General features: G+C 32.8%; 2 protein-coding genes across 4 annotated transcripts in view; one reads left to right on the top strand and one right to left on the bottom strand.

Moving 5' to 3' along the window:
* Nucleotides 1-7037: 7037 nt before the first annotated feature.
* LOC119834563 (DDB1- and CUL4-associated factor 13-like) lies at nt 7038-10453 on the bottom strand. The gene is made up of 5 exons (XM_038358960.1): nt 10165-10453; nt 9543-10087; nt 8966-9132; nt 8185-8485; nt 7038-7303 (listed from the first exon to the last, which is right to left on the bottom strand). The coding sequence occupies exons 1-5, from the start codon at nt 10241-10243 to the stop codon at nt 7052-7054; spliced, it is 1344 nt and encodes a 447-aa protein (XP_038214888.1). The 5' UTR covers nt 10244-10453; the 3' UTR covers nt 7038-7051.
* An 815-nt stretch (nt 10454-11268) lies between these two features.
* The window catches only part of LOC119834485 (prolyl 4-hydroxylase subunit alpha-1), a 14257-nt gene continuing 3915 nt past the window's right edge, over nt 11269-21610 (top strand). The window contains exons 1-9 of one of the 3 annotated variants that reach the window (XM_038358859.1): nt 11269-11432; nt 14539-14733; nt 15932-16077; nt 17877-18033; nt 18964-19145; nt 19514-19653; nt 20032-20162; nt 20427-20580; nt 21363-21587. In XM_038358859.1, coding sequence (XP_038214787.1) covers nt 14552-14733; nt 15932-16077; nt 17877-18033; nt 18964-19145; nt 19514-19653; nt 20032-20162; nt 20427-20580; nt 21363-21587 — 1317 coding nt within the window. In that variant the 5' untranslated portion in view covers nt 11269-11432; nt 14539-14551. Of the gene's footprint in view, nt 11433-13330; nt 13509-14538; nt 14734-15931; nt 16078-17876; nt 18034-18963; nt 19146-19513; nt 19654-20031; nt 20163-20426; nt 20581-21362; nt 21588-21610 lie in introns of those variants that run through there. The other 2 variants (XM_038358861.1, XM_038358860.1) reach the window with 2 other exon arrangements.

Below are 21610 nucleotides of genomic sequence, written 5' to 3'. Positions count from 1 at the left end.
TATTTAATTACTTAGAAACAGTTCTAGTTATGTTGTTTACATAACCATAATCAAGTAATCCCAAGGGCAAAACCCTCAATAACGTCAAATTTAACCAAACAAATGCACAACAGAAAATGAAATGAAGATACCGACAGCAGCTGCTCAATTATTATTGCCATAGATTTAACCAGAACCACTACAATCGTTTGTACTACAATCGATCTACGAATAGTGGCAAGCAATAAAAGATATCAAAGCATTTAATCCAAAAGTTTGAATTTAAACCACGTTTGTGGCTAAGAATTGCAATTTTGCGCCGGTTTTTTAATGTTGATCGATCACTTCGGTTTAAAAATGTCAACCATGGTATTGAGAAGGGCTACCCAATATTATAACTTAACTGACTTTACGAAACCACACACTACATAACAAAAGCGAATTGTTTATTTTCACGCTTATTTTTCATATAGACTTATTTTTATGTAAATGTGCTTCATTGAACATACATGTTTAGTAAGATTTTAAGCAATTGCCATTGTGTCGAATTTAAATTGAAAATACATACTTATTACAACAATTTTGTGTATTCAAATAATAACATTGGTAATTAGTTATTACTACCACATAAAAAATTACATGTTAATACATTTAAATGTTAAAAATATTAAACTAGTCCAAAATACGACCTATAGAAGATAAAACTGTTACAAGTAAGTATCAAAAAACCATATTTGAAGAACACATAAAAAGCAGACATCGTTTTTCTTTTAAAAAACTCTCTCATTTGCCTATCAATAGTGGTTGGAGCAGATCTGACCGTAATAAATGTCGTACTTTATGGCACTTAGGAAAATATGCAAGGGAACGATTTTTACATTTTTAGGCGGTGACCGGGGAACGCATTGTCGAATTTTGCGTTTTAGCTGCTATTTCCTGGGGCTATTTGAAATTGTATCTATTATTTCCCTTATTCGAGCCTGATATTAATGTTGGTACGTGTTTTGATATTCAATTACTTTACTTTAATGAGGTAGAGTTTGTTGGCATTAAATACCTAGTAGATACGTTGTAGTTCCTTAGTGAAGATCGAAATAATGCTCTCTTAAATGAGAGCCGAGGTGCTCGTACCTAAACATAATAACATAAACATCTATTTGGCATTAAGTACCTATAGCTATAAGTAATCCTATCACAGCTAAGACTATTAATTACTTAAGCAGATTACATCCCGATTATCCAGTCCAAATTAAAACGATGGTTCTGCGATTGATGCAAAAATTTAACGTTTTAATTTTAAATAAAATATTAACCAAAATGGAAATAGTCTCGCAAATTGATGACTAATAAGTAAAAACGTCCTTCTCTTGTGACCTGTATGATCATTAGTTTCTACTGTTCAAAAAAATATATGCAGATACTAGTATTATTTTATCTGTGCTCACTACTACTAGTATTATTTTATCGCCTGCATTTTCTGATACGTTACAGCTTTCATATCTGATCCCTTTTTGGTATATATATGTAACTATACCTTTATCCAAGTTTTCTTGTGTCTATAGTTAAACAAAAGAAGGCTAACGGATTTACAGATGCATATTTTAATATACAAACATATTCCTTGTGCGTAGGTCCGTTATACGGAATCCAAATTGTGCTATCACCGTCGATAAGAGCAATAACTCAACGAATAGGTCAAGCACAATAGTGAGTGTCACCTATAATCGTATATTAAGGCCCTTATCCCTATGAGCACCTTTGCGACAATAGAAAGGAATATATTGTCGAAAAGTGGCCACATAAAAATGACGTACGGTTTCAATGGAAAATAAAGCGACCGCGGGCATTTTCAATTTTTTACTTGTTATGTTTGATGGCGTAATGGAATATTATATGAAATGGATGAAATACTGCAATTTACGACGCGTATTTCAATGTGTGTACTTATATATTGGGTGTAAACTGCTGCTTGAATATCCGAATTTCATTGTTAGTTATAAACATACATATAGAGACACAAATGTTTCCTATTCATAATATTAATATTACATCAAAGATAGATATGAGGCCATTCTGTACCCTGTGACCTGTTTAATATAAATTAAAGAAATCAAACTTAGTACCTACGAAAAATCAAATACCTTAATCCAACATTACTACGTACCCACATAATTAGTTTATTTGTGATTTCCATTAGGTAAAATCATAACAAATCTCCTATTTAATTCCAATGTTGATGTCAGTGACATATACGAGAAATATTCACATCACATGTCCAATACGCTACCATTTTCCTTATGGGATAAAAATCTAACGCACCGGGCGGCAAATGCGAAATCGTAATAAAAAGTATCCATGTCACATGTAAAATAGCAGTCATAATATTGAAAACTTCCAAAGTCCATCAATAAATATAGCAATGTGGGGAGCTTTACGCCTCTCGCGAGGGCGGAGGCGAATACCTTATGGTTATCGATGTTTTCTATTCCTGTCCATGAAAAGAATTAGAATTATTTAATTTGTATTATATCTATAAGTATAATTATAATATATTATATTTATAATTTAAGAATTTAATCACTAATCAAAGTGAAGGATTGGGAATTGTAGCAATGGGTTATACATATACAATGTTTGAAATGGTGAGTGTTGTAAACAATAAATACAGATTTATAATCTGAGTGTGTTTATCGTTGAATTTTGTTGGGCAAAGTTGAATTTTGAAGGACTTCTAAATTCATTCATTTTTATATAACATTTGTAATGTGTGACATACATAACATTCCTTCAAATTTTTAGACAATTCTATAAATCTATAACGCTTTTCTTTATTTGCTGTGTTACATAATTAAATTGAAACAAAACAAATTCTTTTTTGCTAGATAAACAAGAAACAGTGATAGAAGAAATAATTTTAACGAGAAGTTAAAGACAAATACTTCATCCTACTAATATTATAAATGCGAAAGTTTGTAAGAATGTTAATGTGTGTTTGTTACTCTTTCACGCAAAAACTGCTGAACGATTGCAATGAAATTTGGTACGTTGATAGCTGGACAAGTGGAATAACATATAGGCAATTTTTATCCGGATATTCCAACGGAATACGGACTTACGCGGGAGAAACCGCGGGGCGCAGCTAATTGATTTCTACGATGATATATCGATAACGCAATGGTATAATCGTTATATCGATAACGCGTAGGGTTATCCCTACTGTATCCGATAGTTACGTCCGGGAGGCGTCAAAACGCACCGACCTCAACTATCAAACAGAAATCTTTTCCGTGTTCCAGTAACGACCGCGGCGACAACGGGACGTACCACGTACATTTCTTTTTATATGAAAAGGCTAGACGGTTTATTGTTTTATAATGTTAAATCGAAGAAGAAAATTTCTACAACTTTCTATTTAATTTCATGTTTTTTATGTCATAGCGGGCAACTGAGCGGTTGGTTCGCCTGATGGTAAACGATCACCACCGCCCATGAACATTCGCAGAGGCTCAGACCTCTGAGAATGCGCTGCCCGCTTTTAAAAGATAAGGCAAGGATTGATGACTGGAAAGAAGGAATGGACTGGGAAAAGCGAGGAGAAGGAAATAGGCAAAACATATTATCTAAACGTAAATAATCAATTATTCACAATTTATTCTGTTACATCTCTTTATTTATTTTTCATTGATACCAATTTATATAATTGTTCTTTTTATTATTCATTATATTTCACAAAGACGGTATAGATGTATATCTTGATTATTGAATCAAAGTGCGAACAATTGTGACCACGCAACACAACGCACTCTACGCAGCGCTGATTTTCAATTTGCTCTTTTATTAGAGTTGATAAAGTGAAGACAGAACTATGTATAAATATTAAACCTTTATCCAAATATGATATGTTACTATTATAAACCGTAAAATTTGTAATAATTTATATTATGTACATCTCATAATAATATAATAGTACCTAAGTTACCGTCATGACGTAATGTCAAATATCACTTCAGCTGTCTCTCTTTTATTTAGTAAACTCCCGGTTACACATTTTGACCAGTGATGCCATTTAATTATTCACTTAATTTGGTAGTTTTTACGTCATTATTTATCACAACATTATTTTACTCATACCAAGAATGTTAATGTATTTACATCTAATAAATGTCTAATAGCATTATGTTTAATGTTATTTCAGTTTAATATAAACTGGAATTCACGTGACTGCGTAATATAATACCATACTCCTTTACACGCAAACGTCAATACACATCAAAGGTGATATTTATCGTGAAATCACAACAAAGAGCACCATCTCAATGTTGTGAGGGCGTGAAATTATTTTCCTTGGCGTATGCAGATTAGGGAGGGTGCGGGCAGGATTAGTTCCGGTTTACTTTTTATAGGATTTCGATGATAAATGTTACCAATGGATGGGCTAACGGGTGGTGCGTGAAACGTATCTTAATAGCCACTTTGAATGTACTATTTTATTTGAATATTTTGATACAATAATGTTTAATGTTTAAAGTGGTTGAATGAAAAATAAATTGACAAACAAAATAGCGTTAACATCAAGAAGCGGTGGATGTATAAATTACATATTTGTTACTTTGTCAACTCGATGCTTCTAGACTAGACATTAGACAGTAAACACGTTAGTTTAGGTAACCACAACCAAAAGCATCACATAATGTCATCATACAACCAAAACCTTTAGCGGTACCTTTTACCTATAGAGATCAAATTTTTAACCCAGTGGACATTGCGTGGGAGTAGAAGCGAGTCCTAGGTACGATGCCCGGTGGGAACGAAGGACAAAGACGGTGGAACACCTAATTAAAGAAAATCTAAAGTAAAGAACATCTATCAGTGAAACAGATATTTATTGCATTTGCCTCAAACCCCAAAAGGGGACATGGCAATATTTATTATTCATCTTTTATGTTTCCAACCTTATCTCTTTCATTGATTTGATTTGATCTCTCTGTAAGTCTCCCGAATCGAATAGATCATAACTAAAAATCTTTACATACTCAGAAAAAAATTGTTTCAAAACCTACGCACTAAATCTATACTTCCATTCAGACAAAAAAACGTGGAAAACCGGGAGACAGACGGGGAGGATGGACGATCGCGGATCCCAAAATATGATTTATAGATGGGCCGTCATCGCCAATACGCTTTCTATACGTCACGGACGTGTCACCGCTTCGGCTCGACGTGGCGAAAACGAAGAAAAATACGCAACCATGTCGATTTATTTCATTTTGAATGTATACGATACGATAGGATGTGTCTATACATAATATAGTATTCGACGGTGATCGAATACGTATTAGTAAGCACACAATAATCTAATCGGCCTTTTGATCCAGTGGGTATTTGGTTATGGATAAAAGGTAAAAAGATCCGTGTAACTTGCTTCTTAGAATTATCATCTATTATTGAATATGTTAAAGCAGTGGTGGCTCAGTGGTGAGGACCTCGGACTTCAAAATCGGCAAGTCGGGGTTCGAGACCAGGCGAGTTTGCAAGAAATAAATTAATTTTTCAATTTATCTGCTCATGTGGATAACATCATCACTGCTCGAAACGGTGAAACGGAAACCGGCATGTCTGAGAATCAAAAATTCGACAACATGCGACATCTTCCAACCCGCACTTGGCCAGCGTGGTGGAGTATGGCCTGAACCCTCATAGGAGGCCTGTGTCCCAGCAGTGGGAACATAAATGGGCTGATGATGATGATGATGATTGAATATGTTTTTTAGAACCTTCAACCTATCATATACTAAGTTGATAAGCACTTCATTTTTCTATGCAATATCACAGTAACATTGAATTCATGCTTATTTATAACGTATGTTTCAGAACAGCTAGCTCATTGATCTAATTCCTACATTGAAAAATAAAGTAGGTAATGCATAAGTATACTACTACGTCGTTGAAGTCGGCGTAAGTTGTATTAAAAATTAATAATATGAACATATTGTCATAGCACAATTACCATGGAGGCTGTTGGATATGCATGAGCTACACTAATTGAATCAAGTAAAATAAAGAATAACCATTTTTGTTATCGGTAGCAAAGAATGATGAGAGGGCACTGTATTTTTTAGCTGCGGATAACATTTGTTCCGAATCGAACAATAATCGCTCATATTGTCAGTTACAATACAATTTGTTTGGAAACTCGACGCGTGAGAGAAATAATAACAAATGATTCGCGCCCTAACGCCGTCTGGCGTTGAAAGATCACGCCTATTGCTGTGTTGCTGATGAAAAAAGAAAAACCATTATCAGATTTCGTAATGTAAAAATGAAAAAGGATGTATGGTGTCGTAATATTTGTTGACACTTTTTCGCAATACGGTATTATGTAAGAATACTGCGAATTTACATATTAAAGACGATTGTCTTTAAAATATAAATTTACAGAAAGTTGGGAAAATGGCAACTTTTTTTCAGTAAACTTGAGCCCAGTAAAATTATTGTATTTAAAGTACTTTTAAAACGTTATAATTTTGAGATCTTCCTGATATTCTACTAAACTAGCGCCGGTCAGCACATGGGTGAATAGCAAAGATGCGAATGTGACGACTAATGGTTTTAACTTTTAATGTTATTTAATGTAAAGATGCATTCGTTTAAATTTCGTTCTTTTAGTCATTTATGCAAGCACATTTTTGTAAATCATTCCTTCCGATTTAATTAATTTTTTTGATGCAAGTTAGCATTCTGTGTCCTGGAATTTAACCCAAAACTTTATATTAATAAACTAATAAAGCCCAATAATTAATCACTAATAAAGCCCAATAATTAACATTCTGTAGACTATTCATTCAATTACAACATATTTGCTATAAAACTAGCGGTCCGCCTCGGCTTCACCTGCAGTACATATATAGCCTATAGCCTTCCTCGATAAATGGGCTATCTAACACTGAAAGAATTTTTCAAATCGGACCAGTAGTTCTTGAGATAAACAATTTGAACTAATCAAAGAAAACTCTTCAGCTTTAAAATATTAATATAGATTATAAAGGAAACTCCAGTTGTATTCCAAAATCGTTTATTTATCTTCCTTAACAACGTGTCGCTTACGCTCCGGAACTTGAGGCACCACCCCAGGCTTGCTATGAGCTCGTCTATTGGCCTCCTTCCTCTTGGACTTTTCTCGAATAACCCGTAACTCCTTCTGTGCGTTCATTATATGTTTCGGCACATGTCTGTGTCTTGCAATACGTTTGATTTGTGGATGGCTGGCGAATTTCTCCTTGAGTGAATCCGCGTAGTTTAGCGCTGTGCGTTCGCGAGGTTTTAACTGTTAAAAACATATATTAAACCAATCTTAATTATATTAATTTTTGATAGTAGGCCTTTAAAAGTATATGTTTTATTAATGTTTCTGTTATTTAAATGTCATAACTGCACTAGCTTTCCGCCCGCGGCCTTACCCACGGAGTCAAAGAAAAAGATAAACATTGCCGGGTATTCGCGCATACTTCCCGATCCCATGGCAAAAATAAGGTTTTCAACTTTATTTACAGTAAAATAAAATACAAATGTGAATTACAGCATAGAATGTGAGAACTCTCTGGCCTGTTTTCGTTTTTATATTGAGTACATGACTACTTTTTTTGGGAACACAAAATGTATACAAGGGAAGGTGGTGAAAAGAGATTTACACTTTTGCCTTAACAAGGCGAAATCAACGTGCTACGCAATGCACTCTGATTATGACGTAGAGCGTATGAATAAAATAAGAGAATGTTCTTTAAGATGAATTTATAATGAAATCAGCTTTCCGCCCGAGGCAATGCCCGCGGTGTCAAAGCAAAATAGACAGTCCTGAGATCTCCCCGCAGTTTCCAATGTCATGGATTTCCGAAATGATAACACTCAAACTATCTATCTTCATATCAAATTCATTAAAATCGATGAATTGAAGTGGTTTGTGCGTGAAGAAAAGACGGACAGACAGAATTGCATAATTATATCATTATAACTAGGGATTTTATCATATACTTCTAAAGATATGACGTTAAAATACAGCATGTTGATAGAAAGTGATCTAGTATATAATAATTTTATATATTTGACTATTTGATATCATTTGACCATTGCCATAAGCGATGTATGTAAAACTAATATTTCATTAAAATGCTAATAGACATTTGTGTTTATGAATAAAATTCTACTTACAACACCAAGCTTCTCCGAAGCTCTAGCCTTCCACATTCTTATATTCATTTCATCCGATCCAGTCAACAAATATTTATTATCCAAAGACCATTTAACACATGTCAATCTTTGCATCCGTTTTGTATGGTACACGTCTCGGGAGTGTCCTTTTAGCGTTTCGAAAATCCTAACAGTTTTGTCATAGCTTCCCGCAACAAATTCTCTTCCAGTAGGAGCATAGTCCACATCTATAACTGCTGAGGTGTGATCCATGTGTATATTGACTGGTTGTTTCAATTTTCTTACATCAAATGTGTATAAACTGTAACATTAAGATAATCCAATACAGATACATAATTGTATATTTTGATGAATATTTTTTAAATTTTTTTTTTTTTGCAACCAGTGGTTAATTGGTGTTATTTGTGCAGTTTTTTTGTTAAAAAACAAACCTATATCATTACTAATTTTATTTTTCAAAGTTCCAAAGTAACTTGTAAAATATTTATTTCACAGAGGAAACTCATAATGTGCATTACTTATCCATCATCTATGATATAAAATCTCTTCCAAAACTTCACTTTAATTATAGAGCAGGTACTTATTTTGAATTGTTTAAAAATCTGTTTTTTTTTTTTGCAGATAACAAACCATAACTTCACCTTATTTGATATTTGCGCAATGGGTGGTGAGAGGTCATGCATTGGTATTATACCTCAAAAGACATGGGTTTAAATGTGGCCTTATGATAATTTTTTTCGATTCTTTCAATATTATTTGTTATTAAACTCTTAGTACTTACTTATAATCCTCATTAGCAACAGTAAACATGAAGGCTTCCATAGGATTCCAGGCTAATGCGTTTGATCTCAACTCCAACACAACCTTTCTTAATGGCCCCATTTCTCTGCAGTCATATAAAATAATGCTTCTGTCGCTTGCACAAGAGGCAAGTAGATTGGTTTCAACCTGAAATTATGATGAAATAGCATGATAATACTTATAAATAAAAATGTATATGGTTAAATTGAGAGACCTCTGTTATTGAAGTTGTTTAAGATTTGTATTTTGATAGGTATTGCCTTAAAAAAAGATACTACACACAAATTAATACACTTAACACACACTTCCATAAATAATCAGTCATGTTTATTGTTATTGTCCATTATCAATCACTGGCTGAACTCTCAACAAATGCATGTGTTTGTTATTAATACATTTTACATTATATAAATTTGTTTATTTAATTCTTTACTTCACCATTTAAATATTATATAACACTGGGCCCAAGTGGTGATCAAAAATAAATATGAAATGAATTACTTTAATAAAGCACACTTAGTTATACATGCATTAAGAAAGTATAATAATAAATTTACCTGATTAAAAGCTACATGATGAAGACTGTCAACACCCCATTTGAAAACTTTAATTGGTTCATTCCTAGTGTTTTCCCATAATTGACAATGTTCACCACAAGTAGCGAATATAGGTTTGTTTCTATGATGTGATACACCAGACACAACGGACATACTAAGTAAAGTGTTGATTGGGTCTTCATCATCAGGTGACTGAACCTCAGATTTCCATGTTTTAATGGTTTTGTCATCACCAACACTAGTGAAGGTCTGACCGCTGGGCGTAAAGCATAATGCACGAACCCAGCCTTCATGGGCTATAAAATTCCTAGTACATTTCCTTGATGTTAAATCCCATAATCTTATTTCTCCATCGAATGCCCCACTAGCTAAAGTTGCAAGCCTACTCGGATGCTTAGCTAAACTAGAGACGCCGTCGGAATGTCCATCCAAACTCCCAAGAAACGGTTTAGCAAATACTTTGTCTAGTTTCACCGCATTCAAAGCTCTCACATATTCACGTGGTGCTTCAAGGGGATGAAGACTTGGATCATAATTTCTTTGAACTGAAAAAAATAAAATTTATAGATTAGATTTACACTAATCAATAATTAGTATACATTATATAAGCGACATTACATACTTTTATATATATCCCGTTTAGTGGCACGTAAATAATCCTCAGGATTGCGACTTATAACTTTTATTTTTAAACCAGACATATTTTATAGCTCTTTGTAAATATTGTAGGTAGTTAAGTCGATGTCCACCAAACTACTAAAGTTCCTAGACTATTTAAAATTGATGAACGAAATCCTATAAATTGTTTGTTTATAAATACAACACGTTATAACCTAAAAATTTAAATTCACATTTCTGATTTCTCTCATCTCAATTACATTACCTACTACACATAGAATAGAAATATTATCATGAATGACATTTAGCCAGTGCTGCCCGATTGCGGTTACGGATTCTCCCCAAAGCTTTACCTAAATCCTCACAAACAGTTGCTTTCAGAAAAAAATCCATAAATGGAAAACTTACATCAATCAATAAGATTCATCACGTATTGTTGAATTGGTTGGTTTTACTTAATTGTATCTACCGTATTTCTTTTTTCAAAATCAAGATTCTTGAACATCTTAAAGTTTAGAATAGAATATATATAAATCCTTCTTGCAATATAAATATTATTTTTAAGATAGACTTAACAGAATGAATTTGTGAGTGCCTAATCTATTTAAAAAAAAAATCTCCCCTCTAAGTCACCAAAAGTTATAACCCAATTATATCCGCGTAGCAGAAATAAACCCCCAAATTTGGGAAGTTTCCCCCAAACTTCACATCTCTGCATTTGGCTGTCAAAGTCAACACATGCCAAGCCGACAAGTGATAGTAATTTTTTATTTATTTCATATGTCAAGAAGCAACTAATTGCCAGTGTCAAATAAGAGTGGCCCCCTAAATAAAAAAAGAAAGACAGCAATTGTTGGGAAAAATTGTCATAGAGTACTTTTTATACATAAAGGGGCTTCTAGAACTGGAGTCGATACGCACACATTTATACAATCAACGAATAACGGTATCAATCGGCCACATGTCCAAATACAGCCTCCACCATAAACTACCAGTAGGTGCAGATACCTCATCTTTCGTATGTTTTGAGAATTTTAAAGGAAATTTAATAATATACACTGGCAACACTAACTAGTAACTACTATTGATACTCAATCAAAAAGTAGTATAATAACATGTACTCAATTCTCATATACTTCCCAGTTTCCAGTGCCACTCAAATCAAAAAATAAACAATCTCATTGTTATTTTGTACCTACATAGATTTATTCTTAAAAAAATAAGTTCAAAATAACTGAGCAATGTCTAAAGATATATAATAAAATAAATTAGGTAAGTTTAACGAACACAAAACCTTTATTATTCCGTTCTTATTTGAAAGTAGTTTTAAAGTTGGATTTTAAAACTATTTATGAATGAACAGTCCAAATATTTATTTATTCAGAGTTCCCTTTTAGCTTTTACTGTTAATAAAACTGAAAAATTAAGCACGGATTTATTTTTGTATTAGTAAGTACTTATTTATGTCGCTTCTCTATCCTTATTCTATAATTGATACACAGACTGAGAATTAATCATAAAATGAATTAGTAGATGCTACCGGTCCATCTAAATAACATTACAATCAGAACTATTTAGCATTTATTTTACATATATGATTGTGATAAGTGTGTTTAGTTATTTGTTAACAGAAACTATCATTCATAATACGATTGTAAAAACAGGTTTTTACTATCATATTTCCAGAGCTTCTAAGCTCTATTGAAATTGTAGTGCATAGTTTATTATTTTGGAAGTTATTGTTTAGTGCTTTCCACATTCACTCTCAGTTTTAATGTAACATTTTATTAAAAAACTTATTTTACTGTAAGTGTGAATGGCTAAAAATATGAATTTATTTTTATTTTTCAAAATGCATCTCTTGTCAACTTTACAAAGCCTTATTCAAATTAACATTTTGTTGTTACCAGCACTGTTTCAGCTCTCTATGTTATATTTATTAGATAACATGTTAACTTACCATGAAGTTTACTAGGTATATAATGGTGATAATAATAATGGTTTTAAGTTTGCTAGATATACATGGCATACAATGGCCAATGAAACAATATTGCATTTTTCAATTTACAAGTTGACCAGCTGTTTTTCCCGGCTTCCTCCAGTGGTACATATGTGGCCTGTATCATTCAGTGAAGTTGCAAGTTTAACTTCATCAATTATTGAACTATAAATAGATACTTATATATGCATGTCTTGTGGATAATATGATAAAATATAAAAATAACATTTCTCTTGAAGTAATAAATACTATAGATTAAGTCATGAAGGTGCTGTTGGTTTATCAGGATACATTATTTATAATTATATTTATTTATATTGTATGTGAACTTATAATGTAAAATGAAGAGTTTATTTTATTATTTATTTTAACATCAAAAACTACTGGTTAAAAGGCAAAAAACCAAACTGAACTGAACCAGGATAGACTATTAAGTCCATCCCTGGAGAAAGGCTGAAATAAGGGTCTATGACATAATACTCTCAACTAATAACAGTAGAGAGTGTAAGAGAGACATTGCAAAAAAAACCTTTTAGTAACAGCAAATATCATACAAAATAGTAAAGTTTCAAGATTTTACTAATTAACTATTCAGTGTTCTACAACCAGCTTCCATCATGTACACTGGAAATTATTGTACTATAGCCAAATCCCCTATCTCACTCCATTTAATATTTCTTGACAGAAAATGTAGCCCAAGTTCATTTTTAAGGTCTAGTTTATCTCTATGCCAAAATTGATCACATATACTGGCATTGATAAACTCATATTGTGTTAGGGTCACAAAGATAAATTTCTATTGTTTTAGTTTTATGTTTTACTAGCGGTCCGCCCCGGCTTCGCCCGTAGTACATGTATATATAGCCTTCCTCAATAAATGGGCTATCTAACACTGAAAGAATTTTTCAAATCAAACCAGTACTTCCTGAGATTAGTGCGTTCAAGCAAACAAACTCTTTTCAGCTTTATAATATAGATTTATGCAAGTACGTATCGATACATTGTATAGTATAAGTGTTAATGACTATTTTAACTAGTTTTTTATCGTAACTACCAGAAGGGTGACTGAGCGGGGTCCGATATGTGTTATTATTATTAATATAATATAACGTCAGCACATTGATAAGGTCACCGGCTTGACGCTAGCTTCGGGACGAAGTTTTAATTTGTTCGTTGACCCGATCGGGTGCTGCGCCGGCGCACGTACTACTTGCCGCGTATGTAATCTCGCACAGGAAGTTCGATCTCGATGTGTGATTTTTTTTTAACAACGTGCCATTTATCTTCCAGTGATTGATTTTTATCTTTCGTATATATTTGTTAACTGTTTTATGACGGTTATCCAAACGGTACGTATTGTGTTGCTCTTTTATGGAAAATAAAAACATTCACATCAGCTTCGGTAAATTATATAATATTTTATTATATTTGAATAGATAGCGCACGTAGAATAGAATATAATATAAGTAAGATTGTAAAAAATTACAGGTTGTGATTGTGCGTTTAAACTGAGAAAATCCTATAACCGGCGTTTTCCTTAGAATTGTGATTATTTAGGATACCTAGATACATTTAACAACATTGTGTTTCGGAATTTTCTAGAGTATTCCAAGTATTCCGTTTCAAGTTCAACATTCGGTACATATAGGTATTTAACAAAATGGTTTTAATATAAAAATTAAAAAGTTATATTATCTGAATTTTATTTTATCGTACAAATAAAAATTGGATTCAAATACTTAACCAACAAGAATATGAATAACCATTGATGATTGAGAATTTCTAAGTGCGTGTCTAATAAATAACATCGATGACAACGTGGAGGCATTTGACCATCGTTAATTTATATTTCGACATTAATAAATTGGCGTGTCCCAGATATGGTAAAAGCTTACTTTAAACAATAACTTCGCGCGCTTCTACAGCGGGAGATATTATTTCAACAAATCTTTATCTTTTTTATCATTGTTTATTAGATTCAGTTCCCTTATTCTTATAACGTATCTACGTATGTTATTTATTTAATATGTTGAAATGATATTTTAATAAAAAATACTGCCGGCTGCCTTTGCGACGCTATTTTAGTTCATGATAAAATATTGTGGAATTTTTATGATATATACCTAGTTTTTTTTACTTACTGCTTGAAAATAGGAACTTCTGTGCTCAACTGTAAATATTTATATATTATTATTATTTATACTTGTTCAACTGTAAATGTACCATTTTTTCCTTGCTTGTGGTAAATATTACTACACTTTGTGTTTTTTGAATTTAAAATGGCTCTACCTGATTCATTAGAGCTTTAATGTTCACGTAGGTAGACCGTACTTCTACACCAATCTTTGGGACATATATATTTGAAAAATATTGTTACAGGAACAGCGTCAACATGTTTCCTCCAAAACAATGCACGTTTTGGTGTCTCGTGCTTATGAGTTTCACGTTGACAACTGCCGAACTCTTTACTGCAATATCAGAGGTCGAACCTCTCCTCGAAACGCACAAACGGATTATAGATGACCTCGACGATTACATTCATAAAGAAGAAGAAAGGCTGAATATTTTAAAAAGGTTAGTCATAAGAAACTGTTGTCTATATCACGATTCTAGTTCAAAGAAGTAAAGGCACGCGCAATTCAATTGTAATAGTTTTAAAATGTAACGTTATATAACTGCGTAATTATTTAAAGGTACATTGTACAAATTTTTATAATGTCGTTATGACCTTTATATTTCAGCCATCTTGAAGTACTGTTTGTACGCTCCTAGATTTGTATACACCCACGACATCCAACATATATGAAGGATGTACTTATGACGTGAATTTACTAAAATGGAAGTTCATACAATACCCTCCTATCTAAACTATAGTTTATTCAGCAAATCTAGGAGACGGGTGCAAATGATTGACATTTAAAAGCGAGTTTGAGATGAGATGAGAATGAATAGCGTACTAAGATAACTATTCCGCCCGCGGCTTGGCCCACTTTTTGCCGCAGTAAGAAATTGCCTATAACAGATACAAAAATCATATGATAAACCGCTCAAATGAAACGTGAAAGAAAGACAAACAAACACATTTTCGCATTTATAATATAAGTAATGATTATAAATACACATATATTTATATTTATAAATTATGCAAATGCTCTCAAAATGATAAATACGACTTTCATTAATTTATTTAGGTTTTATTGTGATGTTTTTTTGTTCATGGTATAATGATTAATGACATGAAATAAAATAACATTTCTCAATGCGTTGAACAAAAATACTGTATTTGGAATGTATGCCGCAGGTGCCCCGTTAGGTCAAACCTTCAATTGTTCTTCAGATGCCAAGTATACCCACGCTGTTAGCATAATAAACAAAACTTCACAAACTTTTATATTTTTTATTCTTTTCATTGCAAAAAATACCTTTATTTTATAACTTAATTATGCTTAATTGAATTTTAGTGGTAAGGTTTTATGTTCGTTATTTTATAACACCACTTATTTTTCTTATATTTTCATCATGATACTTAAATATTATTGATGTAGCTCGTCCTCGTTTATTTAGATTTTATTAGGTATTTGTTTGACTTATGTATATGGATTTCCTTTGTCCAAATATCAATTGCCTTTTATTTATTATTCCAGGCCACACGTTTAATAAATCCACTTAAACATCCAACAAATTATAATCTTCAATACACACAATTTGACATTAGTGGCAGCATAAATAATAACTCATCATTTAATTTAATCTGTATTTAATATTGTTTCAGGCATTTAAACATTTATAAGAGAGAACATCAAATAGCAATGGAAGATATCCCCAATTACTTGGGGAACCCTATAAATGCGTTTACTCTCATAAAACGGCTAACATCGGACTTGGATCATATCGAACGTAGCATTGAAATCGGAACAGGTATTGTTAATATATTTTGTCATGTTGATTTTATGGAGATTTTCAATAATAACGGTGCCAGCGTAGGACGCTAATGTAGCATACCGGTAAATACAAGTTTTGAAACATTTTAATGGAATATCGAAGATAGCTGCTGTAATAAATAAGTAACAGGTTTATCGTCCACGTGATAAAGGATGATTGTATTTATATGCCAATTTTTTGTAAGCGAAAGATTAATAAATAACACGGAGTATCTCCCCGGCTATTCAAACTTTCAAGGTATTATCGTAGGTGATTATGAAGGCTAGCAAATTATATTATTTTAGTTGAAATCTGCCACGAAATTCAATAACCTTGAAAGCATTGTGACACAAGATTCATTTGTATATGTAATCAATGCTAATAAAACTATAAGTACACGTGTATGCATAGTCATAAGAGGATCGTTATTACGAAACCGCCCGGCGTCGATGATGTAGTGGTTAGCACATACAAATACAGTGTTTGCTCATTCCATTCGCTTCAAATAACGGATTGGTTAAACAAATAAACGTAAAAACCACAAAAATATTGTGAATGCAAATTAAATCACGTTCGCGGAAAGTAGGGGAGGTTGCTTTGAAGATAACTGTCAATTCTTGATGTGAATTATTATAAGGCTAGATTTCCGCCTGCGGCTTCGCTTGCGGCTTCGCCTGCGTGGTATGAGAAGAATCCAATTGAAATTAGGTGTTAAGCCGCGAAAAAAGTAACCACTCCATTATCTATGTAACTCTAATCTTCTAACTGTCGTATGTTAGTGTTTGATTTTAAGCGAGTATTACACATTTAGAAATTAAATACTTTGTAACTCGCTGTAAAGAGTTCGAAACGTTGGATTAAATAATATAATTAATAAATCGTGTTTAAAATCAGTTAAGAATTAGTTAATTTCTCCTATCTCCAGATAAACTCAATCTCAAACTCAAACATTTATTTATTAAAAATATTATCAGAAATACCATCGAAAGTGTATTTGTTGAAGGCACACAACAAACACACTCGCATTGTGATATTAGTAAGGATGTTGAATAAAAATAAACGCATCGAACAAAGAAACAATAAAGTGAATTTATCTGCATTTACATATTATTTATTTTTATGCTTTATTGTTATTGGACTTATTCTAAACAGGATATGTTTAAATAGATACTAACCGTGCAGTCCGTTCTATATTTTTTCTATTTCAAATGACTTGCTTCTTTAATAGCTTGCTAATGAATATAAAATATTTACATATGAATGATTTTCAAGATGTTATAATAGCGTTCCATATCATGCGAAACTGTTAGGAAAGGTCACGTGAATGTGACTAGTAATGTATGTTATTTATCCAACTTCAAACGCAGCGATTAATTATGTTTAGAGAATAATAATAGCATTAGTTACTATGATCGTTTGTCTATGTTGTGAAACTTGTGATGATTAATTGTAAAATGAAATTGGAAAATTTATACTTTTTGTATGGAAAACGAGTTTGATCGCTTTGAGTGAAATATTTTTACTCAATATTCTTCTAGTTTGTTATTCGCTATGGGCGCTATTGATTCATAAAACAAAAATAATTTCACGATAAGATAAACTGCTGCCTTTTTGAAATTATTTTTCTCCCTCTACAATTCTGTATCACCCTTACTTATGTGATAAATGCGAAAGTAACTCTGCCAGTGTCTTCTTCACTCATAACCACTAAATTGATTTTAGTGAAATTTTGTACAAACATAGTTTGAGACCCTAGTACGGACATAGTTCAGTTCACATTGTTTTATTAATTACAGAATATATTAAGAACTTAACGGTAAACCACGCCGACGTCAAGTATCCGACATTGGAAGACCTCGCCGGTGCGGCACAAGCGCTCACGAGGCTACAGGAGACTTATCATTTGGATGTCGAGGAACTGGCTGAAGGTCGCCTCAATGGTGTTATGTACAGGTTAGACCGTTAGGCGATTTTTTTCGTTTTTATATACATATTATGCTTAGAGAAATTTTTATTTACCAGTTTACCATGATAATTAATTTTTTTTGAGGGTAGAGGTTTCTTTTTTACTTTTAATCGACATGTATAAAATGTTCTTTAGGATTGATCCTTGAATTGGTGTTTAAGTCATCGTTGTTAACTTAAGCAATTTTAAAAATAAAATGAACAACAATCCGTCCATTCTAAAGCGTTAAGGACAAGAATACAATTAGAATATTATTGATATAAGATTCTCGACAATATTCAGTGTCTGAGGTTATGTTTTATTTGATAATTATGTATTTATGCATACGCTTACCCGCATTCGATATGAATCCAATAAGTGACATTTGATTTTGACATTGAATTTACATAATGAGTAATCATGGACTTCTCTACAAGAATACATCCAATAACGGATCTATACGACGAATTCCGTTTTAATTTATTGACATCATCACATGCTATTTTACAATTTAGTCCATAAAAAGCTTGATATCAAATGACGATCCAAAAGCACTTTTAATAAGTGCAAATTAGAAATTTTGAAAGAATAGAAAAAATTTGATTTCAATGCTATAAAACTAAAAATTAAATTTAAGTGCAAATTAATTTTTTTTTCTTATTTATTTTATATTTTTTTCCTGAAATTATTCAGTGTAATGTGTGAAGTATAATGAAAAGGTTTTATAGAAAGTTTTTTACAAGGTTACACCTGTACTATTGATATATTCAAAGGGTCAAATAGTTTACCTTTTCGTAATTTCATGTCTACTTTTTAGCAAGTTCACTATGTATAAGGAAATTTTCGGTCATTTTGCATAATTTAACGTATCGACTACCGTTTCTCTCAGTTTTCATATTATATGATGTATATTTTCTTATATTTGTAATATGTTTCAGTACGTCCATGAGCGCTGGCGACTGTTATGAGCTCGGTAAAGCGTTGTACAACGAAAAGGACTACACAAACGCTTTGGCATGGATGACTGTAGCCTTGAGGAAGTATAGGGAAGAAAAGCAGCCGTATATGTTCAAGGAAATCGACATTATGGAGTATATTGGATTCTCGCATTATCTAATGGGTAAATTGTTATGATAAGTTTAAATGTATATACTTTTACTGTACTTTGTTATATTTCCAAAAATATTGATTCCATCTTTATTTTACTAAGTTTAATTTGTGTTTTATTCATTTTATTTTCACTAAGAGCCGTTTTAAATATCTCGAGTTGCACATCCTTATAGCGTCTTCAATCCAGATATCATGTCCATAATTGTTATAAAGGAAAAAGTTTATCATTATAAAATTGTATCACATGTAACATAGAAAATATGCGTTATTGAATATTTTTTTCTCATCCTAGTATTCATACAATATTTCAGTACTAAATAAATAGCTTAATCATCTTCCTAAACTTCACAGTTAACAGAATAATGTACTATTCAACAGGTGACGTCAAAACTGCGTTAGAATGGACAAAGAAGATGTTGGCCATAGACCCTAAACATGTACGAGCGCGCGGCAATGTACCGCATTATAATAAAATCATTGCCGAAAATGAGGAAAAACTGCGGAAACGGCGACGAGGCGTGAGTTTATTTAAATATAATATATTGTAAAAGTATGGACAATAACATTATATAGTATTCATATACATAATTTCAAATACATCTTTGAACAGGTAATTTTAATAATATCAAACAGAAACAAAAGTATATTTTGTATATTGTAACAAAGTACAAATGTCCCCACTGCAGGAATACAAGCCTCTTGTGAAGCTAAATAAATTGTAATATACCAAAACCTAACGTGAGTAGTCATTATAACACACCCATGTGTGTGTATACACGCACACAAACACATACATGCACACGCACACACACCCACCCACACAACTACTACTCTTGAGCATAACAATAATGTTCTAGTAACTAGTTAATTACATTTATATTAATCGTATTTAATAGGAAACTGGCGAAGACGCAGAGGAAGAGTATGTGAAGCCAAAAGAGAAACTTTCCGCGTACGCTAAGGAAAGAAAAGTGTACGAGAAATTGTGCAGAGGAGAAATGGACATACCGCAAGAAATCGCCAAGACGTATGTAAGATTTAACTATTTTGTTTCTTTTTTAATTAAAGGCATGAAATTGGTACATACAAAGCATTTATTTGAAATTTTCAATTATTCGTGTACTAAGAAACTCAATATGAAACATAACCAGTGTTTTTCTTTTTACAAGAACAAATATGTCGTATTATATTGTTATACTGAATAATTATAACATTTTATTAACCTAACTAATTTACCTTTTCTACATGGAAATAAAATAATGTTGTTTTCACACAAATCAATAAATTTCAGGTTGACATGTAGATACTTGACGGAAAATCACCCATTCCAAAAGCTTGCGCCAGTCAAAATGGAATACATGTACCGCAACCCGGATATTATTATGTTCTATGAGGTGCTCAGTGATGAAGAGATTGAATATATTAAAAACATGGCGAGGCCAAGAGTAAGTTTTAAACTACACATATATTTTTTCGTTATAGTTAAAAAACTTTAAATATATTGTAAAAAATAAACATAAAAAACTAATCTCATGTATATGCTTTTTAGATATTTTTTAATTTGAACAACTTGAAATTTATATTGTATATGTAATTCATACAAATGTTTGTAATTACAAGAAGGATAAGTTTAAATAATAATTATCTTTTAAATATTGAAGTCAATTACTGTAATACAGTAACCAATGGTAGTAGTAAGTGATTTTGCGTTACATGGCGGTAACGCTAAAATTGTGGAAGTCCTAATAGTGTCTTTTTGAATAACGATTGTTCATATAGTTGTTGGATTTTTCTTCCTTTCCTTTTTCTATTCTCCTTCTGTTTTTAGCCCGGCTACATGTAGCGGGAACTCTCTGAAAAAATTAAAATTACCTTTTAAAAGCTACATTGGTGGGTCAAAGGTGTGGACCTCGGACTTCAAAATTGATAAGCCGGTGGTTCGAGACCAGGCGAGCGTGTAGGAAATAAATTGATTTTTCAATTTATCTGCGCATTTGAAATACATCACTATTACTTGAAACGGCTAAGGTAAACATTGTGAGGAAACAGGCATGTCCGAGAATTAAACGTTCGACGACATGTGACATCTGCCAACCCGCACTTGGTGAGCATGGTGGATTATAGCTTGAACCCGGATAGCACGCCTGTGTGCCAGCAGTGGCAACATATATGAGCTGATCATGATGCTGATGATGATGATCACACAATTACGCACGTTCTGTGGCAGTTCCGGCGCGCGACAGTGCACGACCCGAAGACGGGCGAGCTGGTGCCGGCGCACTACCGCATCAGCAAGTCGGCGTGGCTGAAGGACGAGGAGAGCGCGCTGGTGGCGCGCGTGTCGCGGCGCTCGGCGCGCCTGGCCGCGCTCAGCGTCGCCTCCGCCGAGGAGCTGCAGGTCGTCAACTACGGCATCGGCGGCCACTACGAGCCGCACTTCGACTTCGCCAGGGTGAGTGCCGCCCCGCCCCCGCA

The sequence above is a fragment of the Zerene cesonia genome, chromosome 19 (genome assembly GCF_012273895.1).
Source record: "Zerene cesonia ecotype Mississippi chromosome 19, Zerene_cesonia_1.1, whole genome shotgun sequence".
In the NCBI taxonomy this organism is placed as follows: domain Eukaryota; kingdom Metazoa; phylum Arthropoda; class Insecta; order Lepidoptera; family Pieridae; genus Zerene; species Zerene cesonia.
Note: the sequence above shows the minus strand (reverse complement) of the source record. Positions and strands in the feature narration are given on the sequence as shown.

Bases quoted from the DNA above. Each gene is read 5' to 3' on its own strand.
- LOC119834563 (XM_038358960.1), bottom strand. From the start codon at position 10,243: ATGTCTGGTTTAAAAATAAAAGTTATAAGTCGCAATCCTGAGGATTAT. The intron at 8,486-8,965 runs GTAAGTACTAAG...TTAATGTTACAG, and splicing joins GTTGCTAATGAGGATTATAA to TTTATACACATTTGATGTAA. The intron at 7,304-8,184 runs GTAAGTAGAATT...TGTTTTTAACAG, and splicing joins CTTCGGAGAAGCTTGGTGTT to TTAAAACCTCGCGAACGCAC.